The sequence below is a fragment of the Astyanax mexicanus genome, chromosome 1 (assembly GCF_023375975.1).
Source record: "Astyanax mexicanus isolate ESR-SI-001 chromosome 1, AstMex3_surface, whole genome shotgun sequence".
Taxonomy (NCBI): domain Eukaryota; kingdom Metazoa; phylum Chordata; class Actinopteri; order Characiformes; family Acestrorhamphidae; genus Astyanax; species Astyanax mexicanus.
The window spans coordinates 29,322,106-29,338,081 of record NC_064408.1 but is presented as its reverse complement, the minus strand read 5'-3'; the positions used below and the strand labels follow the sequence as shown (position 1 = coordinate 29,338,081).

The following is a 15,976-nucleotide window of genomic DNA, read 5'->3' as shown; positions in this document are numbered from 1 at the left end:
AACACACATCAAAAGTGGTAAAGGAATGGCTAAACCAGGCTAGAATTAAGGTTTTAGAATGGCCTTCCCAAAGTCCTGACTTAAACCCCATTGAGAACATGTGGACAGTGCTAAAGAAACGGGTTCATGCAAGAAAACCATCACATTTAGCTGAACTGCACCAATTCTGTCAAGAAGAGTGGTCAAACATTCGACCTGAAGCTTGCCAGGAGCTTGTGGATGGCTACCAAAAGCGCCTAGTTGCCGTGAAAATGGCCAAGGGACATGTAACCAAATACTAATGTTGCTGTATGTATATTTTTGACCCAGCAGATTTGGTGACATTTTCAGCAGACCCATAATAAATTTATGAAAGAACCAAATTTTATGACTGTTTTTTGTGACAAACATGTATGTGTTCCGATCACTCTATCACAGAAAAATAAGAGTTGTAGAACATTGAAAACTCAAGACAGCCATAACATTATGTTTTTTTACAAGTGTATGTAAACTTTTGACCACAACTGTAGATAGAGAGAGAGATAGATAAGTTCTACCCTGTGTCTAGACCCTCTGTAAGTTATACTGGCATCGGGAGATATATAGTTGTTTATTATTGTATATCCTTAGTTTCAAACAGTTCAGTGTGTGATTAACCCAGAAGTTCTCTAAAATTGTTTGTTAATGTTTAATATGCATTTATATTACATTAGTATTCAAACCGTAAAATATTTGTGTTCCCTCATTATCCCAATAATATGTAAACAACGTTTGTTTTACCTGAATCAATTTTGTATTTTTTTTTTTGTATTCAAAACTGGCTCTGGATTCTTATGGGTCAATTTATTTATTTTTATTGAATAAGCTTGTAAATATGCCTTAAACTTTTCATGTGACCAACAGTAATGAATTTTATAAAAGAAAAACTGGCCCATTGCCTTCGTTATTGGAAATAAAGGCATGAAATAGTATTGTTGTTGAATTTAATTTTTTTAATTTTATTATTAAAATATAACAGTTTGGTATGTTTCCCAGTGTCTCCAATTTTTATAGAGGATCCTTTAATTATAAAAATAACACAGTCAGTTTTTTTTGTTTTGTGTTTTTCGTTTCTCCTTAACTTTAAAAACACTCATGGTCGCTTTCACTCTGTACTCCTGCCGGCAGTTCTCCCCACAACAACTCCAACCGGAAACTAGTATACCTACCACTCACTACCCGGAAGTTAGGTGGCGCCATCTTGTGCACAGAGCCAATTGTCTAAACGAATTTTCCTAACCAATCACAGACACTGTGGTCTGAGGTCTACAGCTTCTGCTCTGTGAACGTCTGATTCCTACAGTACTCCATTCATACCGCTAGCAGTGTGGTTCTGAAGTTGGCAGAGAGGCTGTTTTTTCTGTCTGTTTTATATGATATAGAGCAACTTTAAGAAAAATAAAGCATGGAAGAAAGTAGTGGATGGCTCAAAAGGTAGCTTTCTAGCATGCTAAATGTCCACGTCAAAACATGGCCACTCACAACAGTGTGAAAAGCCTCAAACACACCCACAAAAAAAGAGACAAATACGGGGTGAAACAAGTGACTGCTTGCCATCAGCAGTCGGAGTCTAAAAGAGCATGATTGACCATGCTGTCCCTGGTATGGGTGAATTGTATTTCCTCCCAATATCACTGCTAGTATGATGTTGGTCAACACATCGTACCAGGTGTCTGTTGGCTGATGTATAAGAGCTGCGGAACCAGAGCTTTAGGGCTTTGGCTGTCCAGTCATGATACATCATTAACATTTGGAAAAGAGGAGGTGTCTGCCTTTACATGTATTGGAGGAGGCCCCATACAAGTGTTAGGGGCATAACCAGTGATAGAGGAAAGTTCTTGTAAATGGGAATTGGGTAATTTTCCTTTAAAACATTGTGTAGAAAATTAGTTCAAATTAGAAATAAATTGTTTTTGAATGAAGGGAGGGAGGGAGGAAGAAAGGAAGGGAAAGCTCAACTTTAAAGGTCACCTTCTGCTAAAATCCACTTTTTATTGTTCTTTGTATAATACTATAGTTCTCTCTGAGTTGTATATGGATGTTGCACATAAAACTCTTCCTTAACCTCCATTGTCTGCAGCTAGTATAAGAAAATATTCAGAAAAAAATTAGTCGATCAGAAAAAGCATCAGGTCTACGTCAACCTGTGAATTAGTATTCATGACCTCACCCACCTTGGCTTGCGAACGCCCACAGGCAGTGCTGAAGCCGGGCAGCAAGGCAGTCTCGTCAGACAGGAGCTAACAGCGCTAAGTAATTCAGAGCTAAGGAACAAATTATCAGAATTTTTCAATGAAACACCACCAGTGAAGTATAATTAAAAGGCAGGTGTATATTTAAAACAGTTCTGTTTACACTAGTTAAAATTAAAAATCCACCTCGGGTTTTGTTCCAACTGCCTGGGGTGATTTTTTTATTTTTATTTTTTAACTTTCTGGAGCTGGACTACCCAAAATCCTATAATTTTTCCCTGTCCACTCCTCCCCCAGACTAAAGCAGTGTTATACCGGATCACCAGAACAATTTTTCACAAAAAACAGCTCACAGGGCATTTTAGAGACCACAACTAAATATAAATATCTATATACTGTTTTGGAAGAAGTTAAGAACAATACATGTCCTGAACAAGGTGCCTCCAGGTCCAGAACTGAGAAACCCTGAACTAGAACTCTTCACTGAGTGTCAAAACAACATTGGCAGTGGAGATGTGATACTTTAACTAAAGCATCTGGCTGGAATACCAATTGAACATTGGCCTTGAGATCATAAAGAAGGAGGACACAGGTCAACTCGGCCGATCTCACTATAAAAGCTAAGCTTAAGTGGCTGTGGTCTGACTACTGGAGATGCAGGATGGATCCAGTGACCTCCATAAAGGCAGCCCTGCCTGATTACCATAAGCAGGGAAGTGGCTGCACTCTCTAAAAGCATTTAAAAGGTTCCCCAAGATGTGCTCTGAATGAAACTGAGCACAAATCTTACGAGGCTCTGCGCACTGGGAGCTACAGGAGCTACGGTGTTACAGTATTAACACGTACAGCATTGACTTGTACGTCACGGACATCTATAAATATCTTAAATATGATGTGGCTGCATGATAACTGTGACTGTGTGTGTTCACACTGGCACACATTTAACCCTTAGAACCCTACGGACGGATTTTCCGTCCAAAATCGCACCTTGTTTTCTCAGATTAATTACTCAGGAATCACTTCACACATAAATATAATCCATATATGGTTTAAAAGGGCGGAACTTACTCTTTCTAAAAATAGCAATGACATCCCAGTGCGGTAAAGCTAAAGCTACAAGAAACCCATTGAGAAAAACACCTAAAAGAGTGAGAGCTCCTTCCCCAACCAATATTATTTACTTTTAGTGCTTCAAACATATTTATATGATGTTTCAAACCAAATAATATCAGTAAATGACTTAAAAGTGTCCACAGAAAAAGTGTGAAACTACCTGCATTACTCAAACTAAAGCTAGGTATCCCACTACTTTATATAGTTTTTATTTTACTTGCACATTTTTACTAAGTAGATATTTTGCACTGAACATATTGATTTATTTAGACTAAAAAGTTTACATTTTTGTATTTAGTTTTCTTTGTGTGTCCTGATCAAAATACTGAAAGGCATATGCTGATCTGAGTTTCAGGTTTTTAGTATCTACATGTATCCTAGAGGTGTGATTATCAAGAGAAATATGTCCCCCTGATGGTCTCCATGTATTTTGTCAAACCATGTAACCATTTAATAAACTATCATCAATATTCTTATGCTTTTAACCTATATATACTCTAGTCCAGGGGTGTCCAAACTTTTTTGTTGGGGGCCAGAAGGAGAAGTATATTTAAAGTCATGGGCCACACTCTGTAATAAAACAAATAATTAAATACACCACTTTAAATAATACATTTTCCTGATTACTTTCATTTACACACCATTTTACTTGACTTACTATCTTTATCTTTGACAGTGTTGTGTAAACTAAGATTTTTCAAATTGATGTTTAATTTTATGATGTCTCTTCATATAAAACTCCTTAATTACGGCAACTTTTAGACTCTTTGGCCCGTTTTACTGCACTAGAAATGCGCACCCTCTCCGCTTTTAGACTCTTTGGCCCGTTTTTTTGCGCTAGAAATGCACACTCTCTCCGCTTTTAGACTCTTTGTCCCGTTTTTTTGCGCTAGAAATGCGCACTCTCTCCGCTTTTAGACTCTTTGGCCCGTTTTTTTGCGCTAGAAATGCACACTCTCTCCGCTTTTAGACTCTTTGTCCCGTTTTTTTGCGCTAGAAATGCGCACTCTCTCCGCTTTTAGACTCTTTGGCCCGTTTCTGACACCTAGCGTTCAAACTTTGAATCTCACATTATAAAAACCTGCTTAACAGCGGGCCAACTTTCATTCTATTTCTAAAATACCTCGCGGGCCGCTCCAAAAAAGGAAACGGGTCGCAAAAAGATATCTTAGGTGTAAATATATTTAAAGTCTATATATTCAAAAATAAGTAAGAAAAAACTGGCGCTTGGTAAAATTTTGACCAAAACATGGCCAGTTCCAGTAAAATATAACAATTCTGCCTCCCTTTACATTTTAAATGATCATATTTTTGAGCAGCCGTATGGCTTCTGCAGTAAAAGAGCTCATGGCATGTGACTGTCTGTTATAATTACTGTGTTATAAGACCTGAAAGAGGAACTGACCTAAACAGAGAAAAAAACACACCAAAACAGCCTAGAGTTCAAAGGGTTAAAGTATGTGCATACAAATAAGAAATAGCCAACGATTTCTCAATAAGTCCCTCCATAATTCAGTAATAAAAACAGACGGCAGACACCTTTTCTGCACAGTCCAGCTCCGGCCTCGCTTCGTGCACAAACCCAATTCCAAGAACACTCATCCGAGCCTTCCTCCACTCTGTTTGTTCAGTTATTAATTTCAGCTCTCCCTGAGATGGGACTGTATTATAAATCAATACCCTGCCTTGGCTGAACACAACAAGGCGCCATGCATTATAATGGCAGGCCTAATGAAATATTAACGGCCGCCAGCCAGAGGGAAGCCTGCTCTGTCCGCGTTTCGGCCGCTCGGGGGGAGGAGGGATGTCGTGAAGACAGCTGCTTGGCTGCGGTACAGGGGCAAACCCATACAGAGGAGATAAAAGAGATTGCGGTCAGTCAGAGGCCGGTCCTGAAGAGGCACAGTCTTCATCTTTGTTGCCCCAGAACTTTATCTGACCTCCTCTGAACTGCCAGGGTGCTTCCCCAACTTTTTCAGGTTTTGGAATCCTCCCCAACCCATTACCTGAACAGCATGACTATGGTTTTATCACAGTTATTACGCTGTAACTGTTCAATTAGGGGTGCTGATTTACAGATATCAGGGTTGTTTAATTCCAACCAAAACTTGTGTTGAGACTGCTATTTTGTCAGGCGGTTTCCACAGAATTAGCTAGGTTTTATCTAGTTTGTGATTGGCCAAGCTATTAGTTAGCACAATGACTACATAGGCAAAAAGTAAAATTTCAAAACACTTGTAGTGTGAGAGGAAGCTGATTACGACCAAGACAGTTACAACAAATGATATAAACACTGCCACCCAAGGGAACTTCAAATCCCAGAATTCCAAGAGTTAACCACTGCAAACAACGCACACCTGTTGGCACACCTGGTACACAAGGTCATGGCAAGCGGCACACTCTTGTCGCACCTTTGTAGTGGGGTGATCAGTGACAGAGGGATTAAAAAAAGATAAGAAAAAAGAAAATACAACAAGAAAAGAAAAAAAAGGAAAAAGGAGATCTCAAAATAAAGCTAAGCAAAGAAATCTCAACAGAAAGCCACTCAAAAGAGTGGCCCAGAGGGATAAGCACTAGCACAATGATCAGGAGATTGCCAGTTTGAATCCTGTTTATGTAGCTTGCCCTGAGAGAGGACAATTGGCCTTGCTCTCTCTGGGTGGGTAGATGGCGGTCTCTCCCCATGTCACTCCAAAGTGTGATGTCAATCTGCACAAGACGTTTGTGAGCTGATGTATCGAGACCGAGTTGCTACGCTTTCCTCCAAACATGCTGTGATGCTACTCGGCAATTCTGCATCACTTTCCTAAGTTCCTTTTTCAGGTTTGTTTTTGTGTCTCTTTTGTTTGCTTTCCCACCTATTTCCCTCTTTTGCTTAAAGGGGTGTACTTCCTCTCACACAGTTAAAGAAACTCCCTGTCCCTATTTCATCCTATCATTATGACCATTAATATCAGCATAGTAAAAAATATATATATTTAATAATATATAAAGTAGAATTTTCCCTCTGTGTTTAGATCCAGTCCTTGATAGTTACATGACATAAATGGCTACTCGTCAGAAGTGGTATAAAGTCATGGTTGACAGAAACTGGTAGAGGAAAATCCCATAAAATACAGTTATCTTTTTGTGTAGGTAACCCAATAAAGATAGGTATTTTATTCCAATTAAATACATTAAACTGTATTGTTTCTGGCTGTAATATGAAACTGACTGGATTAGCTTACGTTAGCCTGCTATAGCTTGTTAAATTGTTTTCTTTCCCTGTTGTATTGCATGGTCACTAGAATATCAAGAAGTCAACCAGTGCCAACCTGTTACTTACCTACAGTAAAGTGGTGCTAAAATTTACTTCCAAAACCTTTTACAACCATATAAATTAAATGTCAAAAAATATATTCGATTTTCTCATGAGCAACAGTAAACTGATGAGGCTTAATTCTTATTTTAGTAATTTAATTTATTATCAAAAAACTAAATTTCTTAAGTTTAAAGTTTAAATTATGGACCTCTCTGGTTTTACCTTTCAGACTGGTATTAGCAAGAACTCTCATACACTCTCATGTAGCCTGACAGCTCTCTTCTTCTTTGGATTTGACTTTGATGTGTGAATGAGAAGACAAAGTGACTGAGACCAAGTTTGTCATTCTAATAGCTCACATTTTCCCAAATTCCAAATAAAAATATTGTCATTTAGAGCATTTATTTGCAGAAAATGAGAAATGGCTGAAAAAAAGATGCAGAGCTTTCAGACCTCAAATAATGCAAAGAAAACAAGTTCATATTTATAAAGTTTTAAGAGTTCGGAAATCAATATTTGCTGGAATAACCCTGGATTTTAATCACAGTTTTCATGCATCTTGGCATGTTCTCCTCCACCAGTCTTACACACTGCTTTTGGATAATTTTTTGCCACTCCTGCCGCAAAAATGTAAGCAGTTCAGCTTGGTGGTTTGATGACTTGTGATCATCCATCTTCCTCTTGATTATGTTGCAGAGGTTTTTAATTTATTAAAATCAAAGAAACTCATCATTTTTAAGCGGTATCTTATTTTTTTCAAGAGCTGTATATAATAGACTTGGCAGGGATAGTCCTGCCAGCACAGTTATACCATTAATCAGACCTCTCCCCTCTTTGGAATACTACTGCTTTAAGTTTAAAAGAAGAAAATTATAAAGACTGCCGCTGTGCTAAGTTCATGTCAGAAACCTTGCTGTGCTGTCCGGAGCCTTTTTTTAATCAAATATAAATCACAGAAGGTCTGTGCTTGGATTATGCGGTTTGACAGAATATGTGACACAATTTAATTAAGTTGACCCATTGATTTTTTTTTTTTTTAACCACCCCGGAAAGTTCATTTTGCTGCTATTATATCAGGACTGGGGAACTAGTGCCTTTAACGTCACAATGCAGGAAAAAAAAAAATAAATAAAAAAAAATAAAACAAAAGCATGCTCCACATTAAGCTCTGTAAGAACGAGGGAACTAGGCAGCTGGAGTAGTCCTACAGAGAATAGCGGGACCTGTGGGAGCGGCACATCCACCGGCACGAGACGTTAATCACCAGAGAGTATTAAATAGGTCTGGCTGCTCCAGGGTTTCTTTCAGCCTGGGCTTTGAAGATAACAAAAAATATGAATATATAATTTTTTTTTTATAAGAATAAGCTCTTATAAGAAAGCACTGACTACACAATAAACAATGTGCTGGACAAGGTGCTTTAAACCATGACAGGAGTGGGAGTAGTAGAAGTTATTCAGGAAGTAAGCAAAATAGTCGACAGTATAAAATAGTACGCAACATCCTTTTATTTTTTTTCCAAGCCAAAAAATACATCGCTGATTAGCTTGCTTGAAAAAAAAAATTAATAAAAATAATAATAATAAAAAAAAAAACTCGTACCATAGCTTAAAACCCAACACAAACCCAACCAAGCAAATCCATCCGTGTTATCTTCAAAGCCCAGGAGCGCCGCCTGCTCTCTCCGGCGCAGCCTTCCAAGCTGGAAACAATGCTGACATATCTGAAGTGCAGCCACTATATCAGGAATTAGCCAGGCGGGAAAAGTCGCTCCACAGCCCTCTGGGGCTCGGTGGGAGCATGATCCTCGCGCTGTGGAACTCTTCGGATCTACTGTAACTGGTGTGATAGGATTGCAACGTCTTGCAATCTAAAAAGCTCCCACAGCAACCCCCTCCAGGGTGTTAGGATAGATATTGAATCTACTACACCGTAGCTCTGAGGTTAGAATAGTTTCACAAAAGCAGCAGCACTGAGACAAAGCGCCACGTTCTGAGCAGGTTCAAAGCATTCAACCTCCCTCACTAGTTTACTCCCGAGATTTAAATTTAATGAATACAAAGAGGAAAGGGAGAGGGACTCAGAGGGATGAAGACTCCGGGGATTCGAAGATAACATAAAAGGAGAAGAACCAGATAACAGCAGATCCAATTAACACAGGGTGAAAATGAAGACTTTTACAGGTGGGCCTTCATTTTTTTTATTGCAACAAATTGAACAAATGGTCCTAAAGCCAAAGGTTAAATGCTCCATTCAAAACCTGAAAAAAGGGCAAGTCACGATGTGAAGGTGAACATGGTAAAAGAGAGTGAGAAAGAGATTGAAGGAGACCTTGAAGAAGAAGAAGTAGCTATGGTCTTATGGGAGCTAACAGAAAAAAAAAAGAAAAACAAAAAACATATAGGGGGAATCTAGAAAACATGCTTGGATTGCCCCAAAGTCAGTCTTCATGTTCTGTCAAAAGTATCTTACATATTAATCATGCGAAGGATCTGTCTTTTAACTAACTAACTAACTAACTAACTAGGTTGTAAGAAGCAATAAAGCCTCTCCACTGAAGTACAGCATTATACAGGAGTTTCACTTTAGTTCTTTAGCCACAGGCTAACGCTAATGCTGCTGCACCCAGCCTTAGTGCTGGAGAAACTTTACTGAAACTTTACCCATATAGAAAATATTGGAAATCTAAGCGCTTTTCTCACCCAAATAAATGTTTTTTTTCAGGAGAGGAATCTTTGTAGATGAATATCCAGTGCTTGCTTAAGTTTGAAAGAAAATGGAAAATGTTTTTTTTTAAGAATTACAGTTTTGTTTATTTAGGCCCCCAGCTTTCCCATTAGAAGAGAAAACATTCAGAATAGTGTCTGTATTTCCAGAGAGACAACGCACATCTCTCTCCTCCCTCCAGTGTTTGTGTGTGTGTGTGTGTGTGAGGTGGAGAGAGGGGTGCTCGTGCTGTGTGAGTGTGTATTTGTGTGTGTGTGTGTGTGAGGTGGAAAGAGGAGGGCTCGCTGTGTGAGTGTGTGTGCGTTCAGCCGAGTGCTAGTTTTAGACTGTTAGCTTGTTAGCTCACTAGCCTGTTGTTATTTTGGCGTGGTTGTGGCCGACAGCAACCATTGTAAATTCCAGCAATAAAGCGATGACTGTAAATGCCTTTTTTGTCCATGCTTTCAAGGCATCCAGCCGGTCGTTTTTACGAAGGAAAATTACAAAAAAGTAACGCACAGTGACTTGCATAAGCAAATTTAATCTGATTACTGGATTGGAAATAGTAACGTTAGATTACTTGTTACTGAAAAAAACGGTCAGTTCAGAGAAATGCTTTAAACCCCTTCCATTCCTTTTACATCACTACTGGTGGCCATCCATAGGTGGGGTCAACATGGAACCTGTGGATAAAACCCTATGGTTCACAGCTGGGCTAACCATACAGGCCCCACGTGAACATATTATATGGGAAATCAAAAATTAAAAAGCTTCCTTTATCTGATTTCTAATTGTTTGGATTACTGTCTACAATCTGTGTAATTGACGACACTGTTTACTATATTACATTCAGACAAATTCCTTGTATGTGAAACATATACAGGGGCTGGACAATGAAACTGAAACACCTGGTTTTAGACCACAATAATTTATTGTCCGGACGGACAGTTCTGGTGGAAACAGGAGAGTTGAGGTGCACATTGAATTCTGCTGTGATTTGGGCAGCCGTGGTTTTATGTTTTTTGGATACAATCCGGGTTAGCACCCGAACATCCCTTTCAGGCAGCTTCCTCTTACAGCGTCCACAGTTAATCCTGTTGGATGTGGTTCGATTTTCTTGGTGGTATGCTGACATTACCCTGGATACCGTGGCTCTTGATACATCACAAAGACTTGCTGTCTTGGTCACAGATGCGCCAGCAAGATGTGCACCAAAAATTTGTCCTTTTTTGAACTCTGGTATGTCACCCATAATGTTGGTAAGAGCAAAACTGTGCTCTTACCCTGCTAATTAAACCTTCACACTCTGCTCTTACTGGTGCAATGTGCAATTAATGAAGATTAGCCACCAGGCTGCTCCAATTTAACCATGAAACCTCCCACACTAAAACGACAGGTGTTTCAGTTTCATTGTCCAACCCCTGTATGTGATCTGACTGATTTATAATAGATGTATACACCACAGGGCTAACAGGGATAACTTCATTACACTCCAAACAACTGCAGGTGTAGGACCTGGAAAAAGAAAATGATTATGCTGAGCTGGCATAAGTGCTCCCACTGCTCATTCACATCAGCTTTAAATAGCAGAACTAATCAGCATAGCAGCTCCGAGAGAGGGGGGAGGAAAGAGAGATTGAGAAAAAGAGAAAGACTAAAGACAGACAGCATGAGAAAGAGAAAAACAGGGGGAATGAGAGAGAGAGACTCTTCTGGTACTGCAGCAGGGGATTGTGTTTGTCTCTCAGCTGCTGCTGCTGGAGCTTTTGTTTATGCTGATGAGGGGCTGACAGAGTGAACAGAGCAGCCGGATGAAAACCCGGGGAAATCGCGACACCAACCTTATGATTATCTCCTCTCTCTTAGGGCTAATGTTTCCACACCAGTTCACTCAAGCAGTAATTATTGCTTTGAATTGAAAACAAACGTGAAAACAAACAAACCCCCCCTGGATAGCTGCCTAAAAAAGAGAGAAACAGCAAGCGGAGGATTGTATTTTACAGTACGATATACAGAGAAGCACAATGGTGAGCATCATCCACGTCTGGAAGGAAAAAGCAAATCATTACTATTTTTAACTACTATTTTTATGTTAAAATAGCTCTACCACTCTGTTTTGAGTGTGCATGTCTAGGGGTAGGGTGTACCAGTTTTTGTTCAATTGGAGGGTTAGGGAAAAATGTTAGGTCTACATGGGCCTTTAAACACACTTTAAACAGAGGGCTATAAGATTTACCAAAGAAACACAGAAATGTAAGTATTTTCCTTGTTAGAAAATTAAAATAGCCACTATATTATCTTATTTTAATGTGTAATTATCATGTTTTATGGCCATTTTCTTCATAACAAGCATAAAAAATCGCTAGCAGTTTGTCTCAGCAGCTCACTAGCTAGCTGACTTTCCTGTTCCACCTTAAATGGTACAACAGATGGCAAAAGCTACAGCATTTAAGGTGGAACGGAACAATTTAATTGAATAAAAGCTTATAAAAGCTAATTTCAACCCCCTATCACATTATACTTAAAGAATGGAGAATAATAATGAATTGCTGCACCACCTGCCTCCTTTCTGAAGACATACGATAAAGCCCTAAAGTTTACTAGTTAAGCAGCAGCTAGGTTGCTGAACTTTAGTGCTTCACTGCATTAGCTACATCTGTATTGGGTGCTTGAAGGGTTAAACTTCTTTTTCTCACGACTAGTAAGGGTAATGGGATTGGGGCAACATATGGTGCCTATAAGAAAACAAATCTAGGACTTGGCCTTGTTCAGAAATGAATAGGAGTAAATGAAAGGAATGAGGGACAAACAAAAACAACAAATAGATGAGTGTAGGTCAATATAGATATGGATTAGCAGGACAAAATAAGAAAATGCAGGGGAAATATTGAGAATGAGTAGAGTTAAATATGAATGAGAGTGAATTAGAATAACAAGGGATGAAAAAAAGACAAATAGGCGAGTGCGAGTTAAAGCGTCATCGAATATGTTTTCAGAGGCCAGGCTTAAAATAGAATGTCTGAAATGGTATGTATCAGATGAGCAGATGCACAGTAAATGGGTGTTCACTTTTATATCCCAATCATCCTTTATGCAAAAAATAAAAATCATTAATATAATGCGTTTTCCATGGGAAAACCATGTGTCCAAATAATTCTTCCACAATCAGGCTGAATATTGGCACTGATATCTAACTGTGGGATAAGTTATGCTCTAAAATCTGTCAATAATATATTGAGAAGAAAAATAATAAGATAAAGAAAAAAGTTCTTATTAAAATCCCGGTCATGCAGCTCGCCATCAGCAGCTGGAGGCCGAGAGAGCTTAGTAGGCCATGCTCTTTCTGAGTGTGTCGATAGCGCACTCTCAAGGTAATGTGAGTTAACACAAGACATCTGTTAGCTGATGTTTCAGAGCTGAGTCGCTGCACTTTCCTCTAAACCAGACATCCCAAGTTGCAAAAGTTGATTTCAGGGAAATCTCAAATCAAAAAAAACTTGCACACACACCAAAGGATAACGAAACTTTACTTTACTTCACCTTGCTGGTGTTGGGGCTGTGCTAGTGATAGGGGGATTGTAGCTGAGTGGGTGGGATAATCTACATAGCTAATTTGAGGGAGAAAAGCGGGATAAAAAACACTAAATATACCATACACCCCTGCACATGAATAGGAATAAACACTTAGATCAGTGCATACTAAAAACAAACAAAGCAAGAGTTAGAGCGAGAGAGAGAGAGAGAGAGAGAGAGAGAAAGAGAGAGATAGAGAAAGAGAGAGCACCAGTGGTGAGCTGCTGTGAAGCCTGGTTGGACGCTGAGAGGAGTGGACAGTGGCAGATGCTGGCAACAGTGAGGCCTGTCAGGGGAAATACCTCTCACACACGCGGTGCCGGCCAGCCAAAAGAGCAGCCCATCCGTGTGTTAGAGATCTTAAAGGGGTATTCCACTCCTCCTGAGAGAGGTGGTTCCTAATGCTGTCTCTCTGTGATAAAATGGGCTGGGACTGCTGCCAGTGAGAGGATGGAGTGTGGATGGAAAGCCCTGCTGGAGCTCAGGATCGGATTTTGGTAGGTGTAGGATTTTGGACGGACTGACACATTCCAGGAAGGACGGATAATGCGTGATGCAGGGGTGGGATTTCAAGAGATTAAAATGTTTAACTTTAACCCTTGTGTTGTCAGGGGTTTCCATTAAATTTTAAGCTAAAAAAATGGGGTTTTTCTGTGCTGTTAAACGTAGTACTTAACTAACGTACTTAGTACTTAACGTAACAATATGCGACTTACATTCTAATGCTCACAGTGTCCATTTAACACAAATAGTGTTAATTTAACACTGACAAATTAACTGTGTTGTCTTTAGTTTCAAACTTGGGCTAGAGGCTAATGTAGCTGTCTTTTAAAAGAGGAGAATTGGAGATTCTATGCACCTTATTCACTCTGCATCCATGTTAAAATGGGAACTAGATTGGGCGGTAGATGGATGGATGGATGGATTGATATATAGTGAGTATATAGATACATTATTGATCCCCGATCAAAGCAGAAATTCCAAGGCAGAGAGGATGCCGGCAGGATATTCACCAGTTTAAATGGCAGTGCCTGTGTGGACAACTAACCTCGCACTCTTCCCTGAAATAACGAGGGAAGCATTCAAAAAATGGGTGCAGATTAGGTGCCTTAAACAATTCATCTTCTTTCTCTGCTCCTGTGATCAACTTATACAGTATAAAGATAAAAAGAACGAGAATAATCCTGTTTATTATTTTAGGAATGCAATACTCCTTGGCCCATTATTATGGACAAGATCATGTCATATATAAGAGTTTTACACCTTTACCGTTACATTACCATTACACTTAGGGCTCTATTTTAGTAATCTGTAGTCTCAGGTGAGAATACTGACCTGTGCGGTCATGCTGTAAAGGTGCGCCAGCAGCTCATTTAAGGAAACAGCAATGATATTTTATTCTTCACTCTGTTTATTCTTGAGGTTAATGTTGGGAGTGTCCATGCACTGAGGATGCACACAGTGAGCACAACACTCCTGCGTAGCTAAAATAGGATTGGGAGAGGGACTGTTGACTCTTGTGTCAGGGTTTAAATCGGTCAGTGGCGCACCTGTATTTCCTTCCGCAAACATGCCAGATATTTACCTGAACACACCTCACTTTAATGGCGGGGACACAGGGCGTAAATCTAGATAGTTGATGGGGTGTAATGCTGCATTTACACTCTGTCGGACGCAGCCGCATGGTTTCAGGCTTCCCTGTCCTTTATGATCAATCCCTGCCAATTTACAGGGACTATGATTCACGTAATACAGCGTTGGGGTCTCTGGTGGGTTTTTTAAAAATATTAATATAAAATTGAATTAGAAAAGTTTGCTTTTGTTAGCCTATATGCTGCTCACTAGACAGTGTTATGAAGATCAATCAAACATTTATATTTATGAATACACATTTATATTTATTAGTTTATTAAAGCAATTAGTTATTAAAGCAATATAATTGGATGACGCAGGGAATGCCTTTGTAAAATCTTTGTAATGCCCACATGCGACCAGTTGGAGGGGGGCAGTGCATTCATGTTCATCAATGCATCAGAGCAGTGTAAATGCAGCCTAAATAGCAACAAGTACTGAGACATGGTTTGCGCAGGGTGTGCGATAGGGTCAAGACATTCATCCACACCAGCTTCTTAAAAAAATGTACTGCCAAAAAATGGCAGTAAAATACTGCCATACTTATCACTTGAGTAAAAAACTGAAAAATTAATTTTAGACACCACACATGTATTGGCTGAGACTCTACATGTAGAACAATGGAGCTGTTGCGTTTTGTGATATTGTGTCCCATATGTTCAGATGAATTCACAGGTGTTAGAACCTGCTGATAAGGAAGGAAAGCAGAAAAAGGGACACTATTCTTGCTATGCTTGTGGAACCATTAGTCATCATACTGAATCAATACAGTGGAACACAGCTGATAAATAGAAGAAAAGCAGAGAGAGTGTTTGGTGTTCCTGGCAGTGGTGCTTACCTTCGCTTTGTTGATGGTGCAGTGCAGCGCATTGTTCTCCTGGTCGTACAGCAGGCTGAAGTCCAGCGTGCCCAGAGTTGCTGCAGAGAAACACAAAGAGAGCAGAAACTTTACCCACCCTGCACATCCCTCACACTTCAGACCAACAAGCGTTTGATTTTTCACTCTGAAGAGCGCCGCTCTCTCTACTTATTACATGATGGTGGTCTCGCTGCAGAAACGATGTTCATGCTCTAGTGGTTTTGCCACTTGTTCCCAGAGGCCCGGTAGAAGAAGGGCTTTGATGGACAGAATCAACAGTGGAATCTACAGCTGCTTAACCCTCCTGCTGTGTTCAGGTCTCTGCGGTTTTCTGTCTAAAAAGGGTGTTTATTTAATCTTGTTATCATGAGATTCCATGACATTGTCCACACAGGGAATCTGAATACACAACATTGTGCTAATTTCAGGTATGTTATTTGCTTTTTGAACACTCTTGCTGTGCTCAGTCAAAAATGTATAAATATACAATAACCAGTGTTCCCAAGTCTCACGGTTTGAGCGTGTGACACACGCACCTCAGCGAGTTCACACGCTAACACGCCACACATGGTGTTTCTCACG

The 15,976-nt window shown here is 39.6% G+C and overlaps 1 protein-coding gene across 3 annotated transcripts in view; it reads right to left on the bottom strand.

Moving 5' to 3' along the window:
* Positions 1-15,976, bottom strand: part of doc2b (double C2-like domains, beta) — a 364,239-nt gene that overhangs the window by 91,462 nt on the left and 256,801 nt on the right. For all 3 annotated transcript variants that reach the window (XM_007245281.4, XM_049475881.1, XM_007245282.4), the window contains one exon: positions 15,374-15,453. In XM_007245281.4, the coding sequence (XP_007245343.3) occupies positions 15,374-15,453 (80 nt within the window). The remainder of the gene's footprint in view (positions 1-15,373; positions 15,454-15,976) is intronic.